Source organism: Nelumbo lutea, chromosome 6 (assembly GCF_056320005.1).
Source record: "Nelumbo lutea isolate HS-2025 chromosome 6, American lotus-T2T, whole genome shotgun sequence".
In the NCBI taxonomy this organism is placed as follows: Eukaryota; Viridiplantae; Streptophyta; class Magnoliopsida; order Proteales; family Nelumbonaceae; genus Nelumbo; species Nelumbo lutea.
In genome coordinates, this window is record NC_142689.1 from 13,941,869 (window position 1) to 13,960,054 (window position 18,186).

Genomic DNA, 18,186 nt, shown 5'->3' on the forward strand with positions numbered 1-18,186 from the left:
CTCCCTGCATACTCTCTGAGTTCATAAAAAATGTAAACTATAAAGCGATAGTTTCAATTTCTAAAATGTGAGGACTTAGTTTTGGCAAATGAGAACTTAGCTTTTGTAGGATGAGAACTTAGCTTTTTGTAGCCTGTTCCCACAGACGACGCCATTTGATGTAACCGTTTTCGGCCACATACCAATGTTTTGTGATGTAAAATTTTTTGGCTAAGTACCTCATTATTTGACCCGGTGGTGGCTTGCCTTAGTGATAAGCTACTTGGTAGTGAACTGCCTACTGGCGAACTGTTCGGTGGAGAACTGCCTGGGGCGAACTGCCTGGTGGCGAACTGCCCGGTGGTGAACTATCTGGTGGCGAACTGCCTGGTAGCGAATTGCTTGGTGGCAAACTGCCTGGTGGCGAACTGCCTGGTGGCGAACTGCCTGGTGGTGAACTGCTTGGTGGCAAACTGCCTGGTGGCGAACTGCCCGGTGGCGAGCTGCTCGGTGGTGAACTGCCTGGTGGCGAATTGCCTGGTGGCGAACAGCCTGGTGGTGAACTGCTTGGTGGCGAATTGCTTGGTGGCAAACTGCCTGGTAGCGAATTGCCTACTAGGCGACCGGTGACTTAGAGAATGCTGGAGATCCCTGGTGCGGCGCAATCCGACTGCCCTCAGCATGAGGTGGTCTTCTTTCCTTTGTAGGCAGAGCTGAGGGACCTGCGAGTACTTCATCTCTTTCCTCCTCTTTGTAGGTGGCGGGAGCTGAGGGACCTGCGAGAACTTCATCTTTTCCTCCTCTTTGTAGGTGGCGAGAACTGACGGACCTCCGAGAACTCCATCTTTTCCTCCTCTTTGTAGGCGGTGGGAGCGGAAGGACCTGCGAGAACTGAATCAGAGGTCCCGGGGGTATTTTCCCGGTGGAGGCTCTCTGACACTTAAGTCAGCACTCTTATTGTAGAGAGCTTTGAAGATAATATGAGAGAGTTAGAGAGCAGGGTTACTTCCCTTTTTTCATCCCCCCCCTTGGGGGGGTGAGGTCTTTATATACCGGAGTCCTCGCGGGTTAGGTGGGTGGAAAGCCTCCAAACGGTAAGACTTGTCGAATCCTGTCAGAACTGGGGTACGATGGTGAACTCCTTGAGGTCGTCAGGCTAGCGCTTGTGTCAGGCGGCCAGGTCGGCACCTGGGCCGGGTTGTCAGGGCGGCGCCTGCGTCAGTCGGCATGTCAGTGTCTAGGTCAGGTCGTCTATTCGGCGCCTATGTCAGCCGGCGGGTCAGTGTCTAGACCAGGTCGTCAAGTTGCCGCCTGTGTTAGCAGCGGGTCAATGTCTCGGCCAGGTTTGTCGATGGGCGCCTTAAGGGTGGCTTGGTCGGATCATGCGCTAGGCTGGTCCAGAACGGCCAGGTCACGCAGGCCGCACGCCGCATGCAGCTCGCGCAGGCCGCGCAGGTCCCGCATGCCACGCGCAGTTCGCGCAGGCCACCCGCGTGCGCCGCGTAGGTCGCGTGTGCTGCACGCAGGTCGCGCCTGGCCGGCCAGACTGGTGTCCGGGTGGGTCACCAACTTCGTAAGTTTGTTGGCTGAGTGTTTTCCTAGTTGTCACGAGGTGCCATGTGTCATAATTTCACTAGATGGCCAAATCTGCCCTCATCAATAGCCCCCCACTCCCGAGCTGATAGTAACTCAGCGAAGGGAGTAGATTTCTTGTGGCCCGTAAGTCGATGAGTTAGTAAGTGCTTATCCAATTACTAGTGTGGCCCGTAGGCTTTTGGAGCGACTCGTAGCCTACTCTTCTTTGACTTTTGCCCATGCCGGAGAGGCGACCGGGTCTTAAGTAGTAATGTGGCCCGTAGTCTTGGCCTGCATCAGCTTCGTAATGCCGGTCACCTACTCCTACAAGAAGCTATTAGGGAGCTCAACCTTCGGGAGCAGCCCTACTAACTTTAGGTTGCCAGCTCACACGGGAGCTTTGGAAGGCTCGACTAGTAAGGGCGCCTATGTAGTCAGTTGGCCGCCAACTCCCGCGGAAGCCACGAAGAGCTCATCTTTGTAGGATGGACCTCCGAGAACTCCATCTTTTCCTCCTCTTCATAGGCGGCGGGAGCTGATGGACCTGCGAGAACTGAATCAGAGGTCCCGGAGGTATTTTCCCAATGGGGGCTCTCTGATGCTTAAGTTAGCACTCTTATTGTAGAGAGCTTTGAAGATAATATGAGAGAGCTAGAGAACAGCGTTAGTTCCCTTTTTTCATCCGCCCCCTTTGGGGGGTGAGGTCTTTATATACCGGAGTCCTCGCGGGTTAGGTGGGTGAAAAGCCTCCAAACGGTAAGACTTGTCGCATCCTGTTAGAACCGGGGTACGGTGGTGAACTCTTCGAGGTCGTCAGGCTGGCGCTTGTGTCAGGCAGCCAGGTCGGCGCGTGGGCCGGGTTGTCAGGGGGGCGCCTGTGTCAGTCGGCAGGTCAGTGTCTAGGCAAGGTCGTCAGGTCGGCGCCTGTGTCAGTCGGCGGGTCAGTGTCTAGACCAGGTCGTCAAGCTGGCGCTTGTGTCAGTCGGCGGGTTAGTGTCTAGGCCAGGTTTGTCGGTGGGCGCCTTATGGGTGGCTTGGCCGGATCATGCGCTAGGCTGCTCCAGGTCGGCCAGGTCGCGCAAGCCGCACGCCGCATGCAGCTCGCACAGGCCGCGCGCGTGCGTGTGCCGCGCGCAGGTCACGCCAGGCCTGCCAGACTGGTGCCCGGGTGGGTCACCAACTTCGTAAGTTTGTTGGCTAAGTGTTTTTCTAGTTGTCACGAGGTGCCACGTGTCACAATTTCACTGGAGGGCCAAATCTTCCCTCATCAATAGCCCCCCACTCCCGAGCTGATAGTAACTCAGCGAAGGGAGTAGATTTCTTTTGGCCCGTAAGTCGATGAGCTAGTAAGTGCTTATCCAATTACTAGTGTGGAGAGGCGATCGGGTCTTAAGTAGTAATGTGGCCCGTAGTCTTGGCCTCCATCAGCTTCGTAATGCCGGTCACCTACTCCTACAAGAAGCTACTAGGGGCTCGACCTTCGGGGGCAGCACTACTAACTTTAGGTTGCCAGCTCACATGGGAGCCTTGGAAGGCTTGACCAGTAAGGGCGCTTATGTAGTCAGTTGGCCGCCAACTCGCACGGAATCCACGAAGAGCTCATCTTTGTAGGGGGACCTTGCGGAGAGGACTGATGTGGCATTATCTGAATTGAAAGTAAGGTTGGTAGAGCTACTTAGTCCGTTTGCTCCCTGCATACTCTCTGAGTTCATAAAAAATGTAAACTATAAAGCGATAGTTTCAATTTCTAAAAAGTGGGGACTTAGTTTTGGCAAGATGAGAACTTAGCTTTTGTAGGATGAGAACTTAGCTTTTTGTAGCGTATTCCCACAGACGGCGCCAATTGATGTAACCGTTTTCGGCCACGTACCAATGTTTTGTGATGTAAAATTTTTTGGCTAAGTACCTCGTTATTTGACCCGGTGGTGGCGTGCCTTAGTGATGAGCTACTTGGTGGTGAACTGCCTACTGGCGAACTGCTCGGTGGAGAAATGCCTCGGTGGAGAAATGCCTGGGGGCGAACTGCCCGGTGGCGAACTGTCTGGTGGCGAACTGCCTGGTGGCGAACTGCCTGGTGGTGAGCTCCCTGGTGGCGAATTGCCTGGTGGCGAGCTCCCTGGTGGCAAACTGCCTGGTGGCGAACTGCTTGGTGGCGAACTGCTTGGTGGCGAACTGCCTGGTGGTGAACTGTCTGGTGGTGAACTGTCTGGTGGCGAACTGCTTGGTGGCGAACTGCCCGATGGTGAGCTGATCTGTGGCGAGCTACTTGGTGCCAAATTGACTGGTGGCGAATTGCCTGGTGGCGAACTGCCTAGTGGTGAACTGCTTGGTGGTGAACTGCCTGATGGCGAACTGCCTAGTGGCGAATTGCCTGGTGGCGAACTGCCTGGTGGCGAATTGCCTGGTGGCGAACTGCCTGGTGGCAAACTGCTTGGTGGCAAATTGCCCGATCGCGAATTGCCTGGTGGCGAACTGCTTGGTGGCGAACTGCTTGGTGGCGAACTGCCTGGTGGCGAACTGCCCGGTGGCGAGCTGCTCGGTGGTGAACTGCCTGCTGGCGAATTGCCTGGTGGTGAATTGCGTGGTGGTGAACTACTTGGTGGCGAACTGCTTGGTGGCGAACTGCCTGGTAGCGAACTGCCTACTAGGCGGCCGGTGACTCAGAGAATGCTGGAGCTCCCTGGTGCGGCGCAATCCGACTGCCCTCAGCATGAGGTGGTCTTCTTTCCTTTGTAGGCAGCGGGAGCTGAGGGACCTGCGGGAACTTCATCTTTTCCTCCTCTTTGTAGGTGGCAGGAGTTGAGGGACATGCGGGAACTCCATCTTTTCCTCCTCTTTGTAGGTGGCGAGAGCTGAGGGACCTCCGAGAACTCCATCTTTTCCTCCTCTTCATAGGCGACGGGAGCTGAAGGACCTGCGAGAACTGAATCAGAGGTCCCGGGGGTATTTTCTCGGTGGGGGCTCTCCGACGCTTAAGTTAGCACTCTTATTGTAGAGAGCTTTGAAGATAATATGAGAGAGTTAGAGAGCAGGGTTACTTCCCTTTTTTCATCCCCCCTCCCCCCTTTGGGGGGTGAGGTCTTTATATACCGGAGTCCTCGCGGGTTAGGTGGGTGAAAAGCCTCAAAACGGTAAGACTCATCGCATCCTGTCAGAACCGGGGTACGGTGGTGAACTCCTCGAGGTCGTCAGGCTGGCGCTTGTGTCAGGCGGCTAGGTCGGCGCCTGGGCCGGGTTGTCAGGGGGCGCCTGCGTCAGTCGGCAGGTTAGTGTCTAGGCCAGGTCGTCAGGTCGGCGCCTGTGTCAGTCGGCGGGTCAGTGTTTAGACCAGGTCGTCAAGCTGGCGCTTGTGTTAGTTGGCGGGTCAGTGTCTAGGCCAGGTTTGTCGGTGGACGCCTTATGGGTGGCTTGGCCGGATCATGCGCTAGGCTGGTCCAGGTCGGCCTGGTCGCGCAGGCCGCGCACGCGCGCCGCGCAGGTTGCGTGTGTCGCGCGCAGGTCGCGCAGGTGCGTGTCAGGCCATGCGCAGGTCGCGCCAGGCCGGCCAGACTGGTGCCCGGGTGGGTCACCAACTTTGTAAGTTTGTTGGCTGGGTGTTTTCTTAATTGTCACGAGGTGCCATGTGTCACAATTTCACTGGAGGGCCAAATCTGCCCTCATCAGTAAGTATTTGAAAAAGAGCACTTATGAGTGTTTTTTTATTCCTCTTTTTTGGTAAAAAATATTGATTAAAATCAAGCAGAGAACAAGAAGAAGCAAGCCAAACAGAAGACAACAAACTAACAACAGAGCTACTAAAAGCTAAAACTAAACTAAGAACAGAAAATATAAATCCAACTTTAGAGCATCTGAAAGACAAAGAGGGACAGCAAAACTGGACTTGAAGAGAAACCCAACTTAACAGCAGTATGAGCTGCACCATTAGCCATCCTCGGGCAGAACTGAAAACTGAACTTTTTCCTCTGTTCAACTTCTTTCAAGTTCCATCACATATTAGCAATGACAAATCGAGTCCGGATCTGCTCCTCCCAGAGCGCTATTCACTTCAAACGTTCTCTTTTTACTCTGGAGAGAGTGAACTTGTATACAGACTGAGGTTGGCAGTGAGAAATGGGATCATGGATTTGTATTGTCAAAGACTCAAAGGAATCATAGAATACTTCAAGCATCTAATGGGTGAAAGGTCTCTATTTCCTTTTTCTAGTTTCCTTGGTATTACTTGCTTGGGCTGTTGAACGATGGGTCTCTCTGTTATAAATTCATTTACTGACAGGTCCGCTGGTTGGAATTCCACATCGTCTCCCAACTTCGGAGATCCTAGCCTGAATTTCTAGCATCATGGGCCTCACATTCTCAACGAGTCTCTTTCCATAAGTGGCCTATATCCAAGGAAAATATTATTTGGGTTGGAGGAGATGAGCGTGTCAGCGTTTCTGTACTCTGGTCTTATTGTCTCAATAAGATAGACGGACCCAGAAGACGAGACCTCGGGATGGACAACAGAAACAATCCCAACCCATCGCCATCACGAGAGACCCATCGTCCTCTTTTAGGTACTGAAACATAAAGAACGCTCCTGGTTGTCAAGAAAACAAGTGATCGAATTCGTCTTCTGTTCAGCAACCACGAACAGGGCCCGTAAAAGAGTCCCAGTGTGAGCTACTGAGCTCACAGTTGCTCCTTCGACCCTTGCATAATTGCAATAGAGTAGTTGGGACTGGTCTAGAAGCCACCAAAGCCCAGCTGATCAAGGTAACTCTGGTTCTTATTAAATGATGCTCCCACCCTAGAAAAAAACATTCTTATTCCCATTGCAAAATTTTCATGTCGAGTTTGCCATTTGTTTGATGAAACAAGGTTCAAAGTTTCACCATGGCTGATAGATTTGTATCTTTAAGGGGTTGGCATGGAAAATGCTACAAAATCATTTATATCTATTTTTTAGTATCGTGATCGTATCAGAGTATATTGGACTTGTATCGGGGAGGTGTATTGGGACCTTATCATAACCATAACGGCGTGTATCGGCCAATACAGATCTACATGCAAAAAATAAATTTTTTTTTTTTTGAGAAAAAAAGGTTTTAACTCTCTCCAAAAGCTTTTTTCTCTCCCAAACTCACCACATCATCCCTATGCATTTTTTGATTGTAGAATCTTAAAAAACTCTAAAAACAACCTCCAAAACTCAAGATTTTTGAGGTTTTTTCCAACCTTTTACAAAAATTGCAAAAATAAATACTTTTCTAAATTTATTTGATAGTACTTTACAATATTTTGGGTTTTTTTAATGCTTGGAAATGCTAATATATATGTTGAAAATCCTATATTTTTTTGTGCTTTAAATAGATGTATTTAATTTTTTAAGAAAGTTTAGAGAAAAATAAAAAATAACAAAAAAATAAAAATTTATATTTTGGTGTAATTTTTTCATGAAGATAATCATATCATATATGTATGAGTGATCTACCATATCTATAAATCTATTGAAAATTTCAAAACATTTATTGAAGTATTTATTGTGTTTTAGTTCGTTTTAATGCCTATGTTTCCAATACGCTTAGTGTTTACGGCGTTTCTGATGATACTTTTGGCTGAAAGTTTGATGAAATGTTATCCGATAGTTGAAATGATTACTTACAGGCATTATTGTTAAGAATGGAAAATTCGATGAACAGCGGCATACTTTGAAAATTTGATTAATAGTTACGGGTAAAAAGTCTTTTTGTCAGATAATTTAGGAGTATTCAAAAGACAAAAATGTCCTTATTTCTTACGTTATGCCAAAACAAGGCCCGTTTTTTGATGAACCAGGCTGAAGCCTTTCTTATGAACCAGGATGAAGTGGAGGCACCCTCATCGTAAGATGAGGCGAGTCTGAAACACACGTCCCCAACCGCTCCTATGTAGACATGAACAGAATATGGAAGAGAGCGATCAACCACCTAGCAGAAAACCAGTCATCTCTACTCAGGCTTGGAGGGCTAAAAGAAGCTATGCAGTTCCTCCAGTCAAAACACATTCCCTTAAATTCCACTTCGTACTCGTCAATTTTGCAGCTCTGTATTGATTCAAAGGCTGAGAAAGAAGGTCGATTTCTTCACGACCATCTTCTAAGAAATGGGTTCAGCTCGGACCTGTATTTGAGCACCAAATTGATAATTTTTTATGCGAAAATAGGAGACATGGATGCTGCTTGCAATGTCTTTGATAAAATGCCTAAAAAAAGTGTTGTGTCTTGGACTGCAATTATTTCGGGGTTTTCTCAAAATGGGCCTTCAGAGAAGGCTCTGGAGGTATTCTCCGAAATGCATCTTTCTGGTCTTAAGGCCAATCAATTCACTTATGGAAGTGTTTTGAGGTCATGCACGAATATGATGTGTTTGGAAAAGGGGCAGCAGATACATGGTTGTATTGTGAAGAGTAGATTTATTGAAAACTTATTTGTACAGACTGCTTTAGTTGATTTTTATGCCAAGTGTGGAAGGATAGAAGATGCTAGGCTTTTGTTTGAGACGATGTCACAGCGGGATGTGGTTTCTTGGAATGCGGTAATTGCCGGATTTGCTGTTCAGGGGCTTGCAGATGATTCCTTTGGTATGTTTCGTTCGATGCTGTGTGAAGGTAATGGTCAAATCATTTTACTAGAATATTCTTTCTTTTTTTATATGGTATAGTTTTATTTCCAGAATATTAATACTTGATTGTCTAGACTCTCTGACTGTTAGGCTACTCATTAAATGGTTCATATGCCTTTTTTTAAACAGGGTCAAGAACCTTACAACGCATGATCATATGGGAGGTGGCATAATATTTTTAAATTTCTTGTGAAACATCATCCATTGTTTCAGTACGATGCCTCTATAACTTTCTTATCAGAAACAGAACTTAGTGTTTAATTCTTTATGCAAATAGTGCATGTTCAAGGCCCAAGGCTGCAATAAGAAAAAAGTGGATTAGATGCTCATTATTGGACACTATGCATCTCAGTGAGATAGCAACGGACGTAACTATGTCATCCATCATGTGCAAAACCAACTCCAAGTCTCTCTCAATTGAAAGTTTGCTTAAATTCAGGTTGTTTGCTTTCTGAATTCCTTCCATGACAGCTAGGGTTTCAGCTCTTAGAGCATCACCCACCCCTATTGGACCACAAAGTAGAGCAATAATTTTTCCTTCCTCATTTTTGAACACTTCTTCAATACCCGAAGGTCCCGGGTTGTCTTCACTGCTATACCATCAAAATTCAGTTTTATGAACCCACTTGAAGGTGGGGACCAGAAATGTCCATAATTCACCTTAGCAGGAGCAGAATCATCGACTTCCTTCCATTTGCTCATCAGCTCACCTGGTAGAATGCCCTCAAACCACTTCAATGTCTTCACCCAATGAACTACTTTGACGGATATGGCTTTTTTTATCACTTCCCTACTCCTTTTTTTTCCACAGATATTCTCTAATTCCTTTCTTCCCAGAGAGTCCAGCAGACTGCCACCCTTGTACATCTCCAAAGAATTCTACCCTTTCTTCGATCATCTAACAAAGGTAGAGGAGAAAAGGCTTTGAACAGAAGGCGGGAGTTCCATCTGCACCCAAACAAAGAGAGAAACCAGTCCCAAATTGAACAAGCAAAAGGGCAAGATATTAATAAATGATAGCAGGACTCACCATCAGCCTTGCAGAGAGGGCACGGATATGGAGAAAGACACCAGCCAGGTCTTTTTCTTTGCAGCATGTCAATTGTGTTAATTCTTTCTAGATATACTTCCCGACAAAAACCACCATTCCTAGGCAGAATAGTAGTAGTCCAGGCCTCTTTAACAGGAAAAGGCACTTCCAGACTCTCACTCGGCTGAATCAAATTCCAAAGAAGGAAGCACAAATAGATAGAGGAACCAGAGGGAGAGGAGGTCCAGATTCGGCTATCACTTTTTGATGCTGTGTGAAGGTAATGGTCAAATCATTTTACTAGAATATTCTTTCTTTTTTTATATGGTATAGTTTTATTTCCAGAATATTATTACTTGATTGTCTAAACTCTCTGACTGTTAAGCTACTCATTAAATGGTTCATATGCCTTTTTTTAAACAGGGTCAAGAACCTTACAACGCATGATCATATGGGAGGTGGCATAATATTTTTAAATTTCTTGTGAAACATCATCCATTGTTTCAGTACGATGCCTCTATAACTTTCTTATCAGAAACAGAACTTTGTGTTTAATTCTTTATGCAAATAGTGCATGTTCAAGGCCCAAGGCTGCAATAAGAAAAAAGTGGATTAGATGCTCATTATTGGACACTATGCATCTCAGTGAGATAGCAACGGACGTAACTATGTCATCCATCATGTGCTTGATCTGACAAGTTATTTGGGAGGGTAATGATTTTCATAAAAAAGAGTATCAACGAATACCTTTAGATGTGCACCTAAAGATTCTCTTTTTTGTTGCTTCAAGCAAATAATTTGATTAGTTTGTCATGTGATAGAAATTATCCTGGTAGTATCCAACAATGAACAAGAAATATAGAAATTTTAACTAAGTGTTATGAATATGTATGATCTATAGATGTTATCCTTGGCATTCTTTTATTTGTTATGTTCTACCTCACCATCTATTTGTACCCTTTGTCTTCATCTTTCCGTAATCAAATACAATGAAATTAACATTGATCAATTAACCATATCAAATTCATGGTATTATAAGATGATTACAGAACTGGTGGTAAGGTTAGTGCCATTTTGTCTGGATAGCTGGGCTGACAGCAGTCCATTGGTTGACTTGTTCCCTAATCTCGTGAATACTGCTATGAAGTGTGAACCTATATGCCTCAGTTCCCCAGGAATATGATTATGGAGTTGGAGGAGGGCACTTGTCTCCTAAGTTTAGTAGAAATCTGTTCTCTGTATGACTGGGAAGTGCAAGAAGTCTCCAGCCTGTTAATGAGATTGCATAATATCTTCTTAAATTCTAATGAATCTGACCAGAGATGGTGGAAATGGTCAAACAGTGGTGGTTTCTCTGTGAACTCCTTCAATCAACTAAATGGCTGCATTAGTGGCCAGTCATTCCTTCACAAAGTGTTTTGGGAATCTACAATTCCTTCAAAAGTTTATTTCTTGTTTTGACCATAGTTGTCAAGGTGTCTAGCTGATTTTGGGCGACAGTGGGGTGCCTAGTCGCCTAGGCGGTAAGAAATTTATATTTTTATAATATAAAGAACTAACATTTCGCTACTTCCCTAATTTTATATACCATCGGCATGCATATTAATTGAAAAAATAGCAATTCTCTTTATTAAAAACTTTAAATTTTCTCTCAAATGTGGTAAACTGTCATATCTAAAAGATAAAGATCTTCTAAACATATTATTTCATTATTTCCAAAAATAATATTAATGAACTACTGACTAGCACCAGAATTTCTAAAAGAACTGCTATCAAATCAGAGTATGGTATTTCTTGGTAGGGAGGTGAACTACTGACTCTAGGTAGTGGATCTTTTAATGATGCTTGTAGGATCACAGGGAGATTCTTCATAGTGTGGCATAGAATGTTCCTTCTAACTCTGTTGTTGTAAGAATTGACGTTCTAAGGTGTCCAAGAACTTTACCCCTTAGATTTCCAAAAAGGTGTTATGGTAAAATATCTCATGTGATCACATGGATACTAGCCCTCCAACATACTTTGCCACATTTTCCCAACTAGTGCCCTCTCCATTGTCTTAGCAATCAAAACTTCCTGGGAACATCCACTACAAGCAAACCAACCCCAGTAAGAAATGCCGGAGCTTCCTGGAGTTGGTGGGTTGGTTTGCAACCGTCCACTGCAACCCAGTGTCTCATGCTTGTCAATCTGTACTCTAAACCAATTAACCATACTTAAATTTTTGGTGGGCTACGTTAAGCTTTCCTAATAATTTTCCAAGGGATCTTTTCCTAGGTTTGTAAGAGAACTTTATGAATTTCTTCTAAAATTTTGGGGAACGATGGCCCCTACTCTGTCCCCACCTTGATTCTGTCCCTGTTCTTTATGTATTTGAGGAAATATTAATTTCTTTTCCCTTATTCTTTTTTCCTGAAACCTCAGAAGAATATCAATTCATTCACCATTAGCTTAGTTAATCATACAATACTCTTTGACATCATGGGTGATAATAAGGATTTTTTCCTTGGAATTGTTTCTTTGTACTTTCTTTATTTTGCATTGCATATTCTAGTGCATATTTTCTTATAGAAAGACACTCTGAAAGAAGTTACAAATAGATAAGAGAAGATTGGAAAATTGAAAATTTGTCTTCTCTAGTTTCTATTAATCTTTTTCTTATTTGTATTATTCTGATATGCGGTTCAATGTTGCTTATTTCTGAAGAAGTTATGTTGCCATATGACTTAGGTCTTCCTCTTTGCATTTTTTATTTTCATACCAGGTTGGATTTCCTTCAGTTGTATTATTGATGTTAACATGATTTGGCAGGTGTTATGCCTGACAACTTCACTTTTGGAAGTGTTCTAAGAGCTTGTGATAGAGGTAAAGATCTTATGAAGGTTAACCAGATTCATGGTTTCATTATCCAACTGGGTTTTAGATATCATGAAGTGGTGATTGGATCATTGATCGATGCTTATGCGAGATGCGGAAGTGTGAGAAATGCAAGGTTTCTTTATGATTCTATGCCAGAAAAAGATCTGATCTCGTGTACTGCACTGATAACTGGATATGCACGTGAGAGATGTACCACTGATGCCTTGGATCTCTTTAATGAAATAAATCGGATGCACATGAGAATGGATAAGGTCATCCTTTGTTCCATGTTTAATATATGTGCTAATATAGCATCCTTGAGCTTATCAAGACAATTTCATGCCTTTGCTTTAAAGAATCAACCCAACTATGATACAGCAATGGGTAATGCTCTCATAGACATGTATGCTAAATCAGGAGAAATTGAAGATGCTAACCATGCTTTTGAGGAGATGCAGGGAAAAAATGTTATTTCATGGACTTCATTGATTGCTGGATATGGGAAACATGGATATGGAGAAAAGGCTATTACACTTTTTCAGAAGATGGAAGGTAGTGAGCTGAAGCCTAATGATGTGACATTTTTGGCTCTTCTCTTTGCTTGTAGCCATAGTGGATTGATCAGTGAAGGATATCTGTTCTTTGATTCTATGGTTAACAAATACAACATTCATCCTAGAGGTGAACATTATGCTTGCCTGGTTGACCTTTTTGCACGTGGAGGCCAGTTAGAAAAGGCTTATGATCTGGTGCTTAAGATGAATGTTACACCTAATGCCTCACTTTGGGGTTCTATTCTTGGGGCATGTAGAGTATATGACAATATGTCTCTTGGTGAAGTAGCAGCCCGGCATCTATTTAATTTAGCCCCCCAGGATGCAGTCAACTATGTTGTTCTATCGAGTATATATGCCATAGCTGGTTCTTGGGAGGGTGCTTGGAAGACAAGGAAGTTGATGAAATATAAGGGTACAGAAAAGGATCCAGGATGCTGCATTATTCAATGCACAAAATAGGAATTTGGATTCTTCTAGAGGAGAAATGAAGAATAGAATCGTTTCCATCAAACAATATTCCTTAGACAATTTAAAGGATTTATGTGGCTCAAGCCATGGAGGATGCATCCAAGGAGTAGTGAGATGGCTTAATTTATTTCCTGTATTCCATGAGGATGATGATCTTTTAAGGTACTTCAAAGCTGGATTTACCTCCTGATTTTTTTTTCTGATTGGTAACTTCAAAGAAAATTTATTAAATAAACATCAGAAATATACATATATTGCAAGTATCCCTAGGAGAGGATTGAGGTGCATCCTCTCACACAAAAACAGATCAGATTACACTTGAGCCCAATACAATTGAACCCTATTGGCCCCTTGCTTGGCGAGTGAGTTGGCCAAACCATTTGCCAATCTTCTTAGTTCTTACTGATTGAATCCTTAAAATCTTGTTGCTATTAGTGATTTGAACCTCTTGGTTTCCTCCCTATAAGCTGATACTATTGCCTCAAGTTCCTTTACTTCTTGATTTTCTAAAGAGCCTTCCTAGAATTCAAGAATATATCATTTGATTCCCTTGCATAGTTCTCTTTCTTGATCATGTGTCCAAGGTGCTATGAAGTGATATTTTAATTTCTTGTATGTACCTCTCAGCAGTTTCAGCTCTTCAGTGAACTTGAATGTTTGGTTTCTAGGATTAATGGGTTAGCTTCATGCTTTTATGTCAAATCTCTGCTTGGTAATCTAAGAAGATAACTAAAATAGTTTGTTTTAACCTGTTCTATTCTCTATATATGCTACATGGGGAGATTGATTGACTTGACATTATGTAGTTTGGATTCTGCTTTTGTTGGTTTGAATTGGATTTCTTGTTTTATAGAAGATATAGCCTTGAAGTGGTAAATCTGAATGGAGTTTATTCATTCTTTTTAGTAAAAGGGCCATTACCCAATTTCGGCCCCAGTTATCTGGGGTCCTGGGACCTGTAGATTGGATATGGACCTAAACTCTCGCATTTTTTGCACAAGTTTGGTGCTCTTAAACTTGAACATATGTTCTTTTTAGTAACATCAATGAATTGATCTTCTTGATTTGTTTTTTTTCTTCCATTTTCCTTATGTAAGATATATCTGATTTTAAGTATGTATCAAGTAATAATTTTCTCATGTATTTTTTTGTGTTTCAGGTTGATCTGGTAGGAGGGTAAATATGTATGAACAATTTTAGAATTAAAGGTTCATCAGTTGCGTTGTGCCGTGACCAAGTAGCTGAGATGGTCATTGGTGCCCCTCCTAATACAAACACACGATATCAAATCAAACCTCCGTAACTGCAGGCTTTCTATGGTAAGGTCAGTGGATCTGACGTGCACCCTACTCTGTCCCCACCCCTTAATCCCCTGTAATGTGTAATATGTAATAAAAAAATAAAAAAAAGAAAACATAAGTTGCATTGCTAAGAATCTCATATTTAAGATTTTTTTTGGTAGAAAGAATTTCATATTGAGACAAGGACATGCAGGATGTCATCAAAAAACGGAAAATAGAGAGAAAATTACACCATTGGCCATTGAGCAACAATTATCACACGAGAAATGTTTTGTTTTTTCAGCGTATAATATAATCTCTCTATCTGTGGACTCACTATAAAATTACGAATTATCAAGTTCTTTTTTATTTCCACTAATTTTTCTCAATGCTTTCTGGACTACAGTATAAAACCCATAACTTTATTTATCCTACAAAATTCTTTTGTTAAGTAGATCCAACGATAAGTAGGGATATGTTGGTCCAAATATATATTTTTGCTTGATCTTATTTCGATTTTTTTTTTATTTTTTGTGATTTATGGTTTTTTTTATTAGAAGGGATGATATTGGGTAAGTGTTAATGACCTCTCAGGAGCAGAGAAATGCAAAGTTTGTTTAGTTTTGCACTGACAATTTTGTATTCTTGCAATTTGAGTAAAAAAGTTTGCATCAATTTGAATGCAAGCATTCTTATAATCAGTATGAAGTGCTACACTAGCTCTAATTATTTCTACCCTTTTGCTTCTAGCTTATCATTCGCATGAAGCGCCACTGGAGAAGAAAAGATTGAGATTGGGTTACTGAGAAGCCCAAGAATAACTACTGTCCTTGCTGTTGGGGGTCGTGGTGGCGGTGGCATTGGCAGCTCCGGAGGTGGTAGGGGTGGTTCTCGAGGTGGTGATTCTCATGCAAGTAGCGCAGGCTGCTTTCCCTTGACTGGTGCGTTTTCTGTAGCAATCATATTGGCCATACTATGATAATTTAGCTTATATATTTGAAATGTTACATTAGAAGTGACAGATTGTTTTTTTTTTTAATAAGAGAATATTTATAGGTTAATAAGAAGGGTTGGTCATTTACCATCCTCTCCCTCTCATTATTTCGGCCCCAACTGTAGTTTAAGCCAAGAACTTTTAAGGCGTCGTTTGTTTTTCATTATCTGGATGATGTGCTTATTTGCTCGAGTAAATTTTGGTGTCAGTGTTCGGTGGCACTTTCACTTACGTTTTCCGTGGGTGGACGAGTAACTTATCCATCCTTTAGGAGAGTATCGGTTGCCCAAGTAGCGTATTCTCTCTGTTAGGGGTGAGCATTCGGTTTATTTGGTTAAAAATTGAATCAAATAAATCAAAATTTTAAAAACCGGTTTGGTTTTTGGTTATTTCAGTTAAAATTGAATTTTAATAATATATACTTTATTATATATTATAAAATATATATTGTGAAATCAAATTTCAGTATATATAATAAAAAGTTTGGTTAATTTGGTTAGCCAAAATTCTAATTCTAAAAACCAAAACTGAAATTTTCAGTTTTAACCGAATAATGCTCACCCCTACTCTGTAAAATTTGTTTTATGTGGATCCCATTATAGCAGTACGAGAACACGGATAAGTCGGTAAGGTGCTAACTGGTTGGTTGGTAAGGCCTCCTACTTGTTGTAGCAGAAGGCTTGGGCTCAAAACCTGCCTGCACGAGGGTTGGGGGATGGGTTAGCTAGTTGTGTAGTCCCATGAAGTAAAAAAAAAAAAGTTTATATGGGTGAAACTAAGCCCAACTTACAAGGTATTAATCTGCAATTTTTCCTTAAAGCAGCCGATATCAGTGTAGCTGAATGTTCAGCTCAACCCTCCCAATCCTTACAGACAAAATTAACATCCCTGAGCTAAAATCCCATCAAATCGTAAGTATTCTCCAATTAGCGTTTTAGTGCTTCTATTGGGTTTCTAAAACATGGTATAGATTCTTTTATTGTCCTATTAAATCATGGATACTGATGAACAAGACATGTAGCAATGAAGAAATAGATGACAAAAGGTGATAATTTTTACAAATGGAATCACTATTACAATTCAGGTTTTAGTTTTACGGTGGAAAGATAATTAGATACCACTTTTGGAGTGGGATAGCTAGATTCTCGGGCTCAATTATAACCAAACATTTTCATGCACATCTTTATTGCTTAGGCGTTTTAGGGACTATGATGTAGATTCCACTTTTGGGGTTTTTGATTGGATGCGATTTAAGAGGGCTGGGATCAAAGGAATGTGTTGAACATGCTCATGAAGATGATAATTGATTGGAACATTCAGGCTAAGGATTATATGCATATATAGCATAATTAAGTATTTTTTACAGAGAAATGTATAAAGCAATTAATGCCTGGGAAAAGTTTTGCTTAGAGATAAGAGATTAATGCGGGAGTTGATTGAACACGAGGCTATGATCAAAAGTCTCATGGCAAAGGAAGAAAGGCAAATTGGTTTAATTGAACGCAATCTAATGACTTTTCATTTTACAAAAAGGGTTAGAAATTACAGGAAGAAAATATGTATGAAGTGCTAACCTTGGGTTAAGGGAGTTTGTTTTGATAAAATCTGTATTTGTTTCAGAGGGTAAATCTGTGCCAACCAGTTGCTAAGTTGTCCTTGTAACAGAGATTTGAGATCGAATCCCGCTTGCACCTAGTTTTTTAAAATAAAATAAAATTTAAAAAATTCTAAAGAGATGAGAAGCAAAAGAGAATAAGCTGATGCGAACAGATTACACATGAACAGATATTTGCAGGCCAACCACCTTATAATTGAGTTGGTTCCATGTCATCCACGTTAAAAGGAGGGACAGATTCTTTTCTTGGTAAATTGGTAGCTTCTCTGCATTTATTTTTCTGTAAGCAGTTCAGTTCACGTGTGAAACAGACCTGGAAACATAGTTGTGCGATGGATTTACCGGTTGGTTGATTCTACCACAGTTTGAAAACTTTAGGCCGCCTAGGTTTTTTGGGAAGTTACTTATCCATGCTTCTTTATTTCTTAAATAAATAAGACAATGACCGTTTTAGTCATAAAAAATTATTATCAAAAAGGGTAATTTCGTCCCATTCAAGTGTTAGAAACTTTTTCTATATGGAAGATGGGGTATCATGTACTTAACCTGATAAGTGATACCTAGAAAAAATAAATTTTCTATGGATCTCACATAAATCTAAAAAAAAAAAACATAAGCATCTCGATCAATAAAAACCAAAATCCCATTTGACCGACTTCCACCCCTTTCAAAATCGGAAAAAACAGTCTATTAACGTGAGTGGAGGAGGTTCAAGTATAATAATAAACCAAGTATATTCCCCCTTTTGAAATTAACGTGAGGGAAGGTGCCTTCATCAAGCAAGTATAGGGGAGTTTGGGAGATTTAAACTCACTTGTAAAACCCATTTGCCTAGGCAAAGGAAATTCCTTTCTGTGTTTGGTAAGGGTGCAAAAAGCACACATACTTATGTAGATGTAAAACCACAGGAAAAAGTGAATCAGAGTGCAAATTTACCCTGAACCGGGATTTATATTCCATTTGCATTATTTCCAAACGCAGCCATAGTAATAAAAGACAGTGACTCTTGATAGAATTGTCGGTTTACATAATCTAAGACAGCAGTTTTCTTCCTTGACTGCCACCTTTGCTCTATCAAATGCAGCAATTATGGCCGCGAGGACTAGGTTTGACAGATTAGGAGGCAGTCATGAGCTTAGATTCAATTGTCATTTTAGAAAATTTCCGCCTTACCCATATTAAGTTCATCAAACA

The 18,186-nt window shown here is 42.1% G+C and overlaps 1 protein-coding gene across 3 annotated transcripts; it reads left to right on the forward strand.

Annotated features, from left to right (window-relative positions):
• The first annotated feature begins 6,043 nt into the window (after nucleotides 1-6,043).
• On the forward strand, nucleotides 6,044-15,481 carry LOC148847482 (pentatricopeptide repeat-containing protein At3g20730-like). Of its 3 annotated transcripts, none has more exons than XM_088948395.1 (5): nucleotides 6,044-6,306; nucleotides 7,393-8,178; nucleotides 12,031-13,265; nucleotides 14,263-14,427; nucleotides 15,134-15,481. In XM_088948395.1, the coding sequence occupies exons 2-3, from the start codon at nucleotides 7,467-7,469 to the stop codon at nucleotides 13,092-13,094; spliced, it is 1,776 nt and encodes a 591-aa protein (XP_088804521.1). In that variant the 5' UTR covers nucleotides 6,044-6,306; nucleotides 7,393-7,466; the 3' UTR covers nucleotides 13,095-13,265; nucleotides 14,263-14,427; nucleotides 15,134-15,481. The 3 variants fall into 3 exon arrangements, with proteins under 3 accessions (XP_088804521.1, XP_088804520.1, XP_088804519.1); XM_088948394.1 differs by having other exon boundaries at nucleotides 6,168-6,306; nucleotides 14,263-14,422; XM_088948393.1 differs by having other exon boundaries at nucleotides 6,181-6,306; nucleotides 7,369-8,178.
• The last annotated feature ends 2,705 nt before the right edge of the window (nucleotides 15,482-18,186 follow it).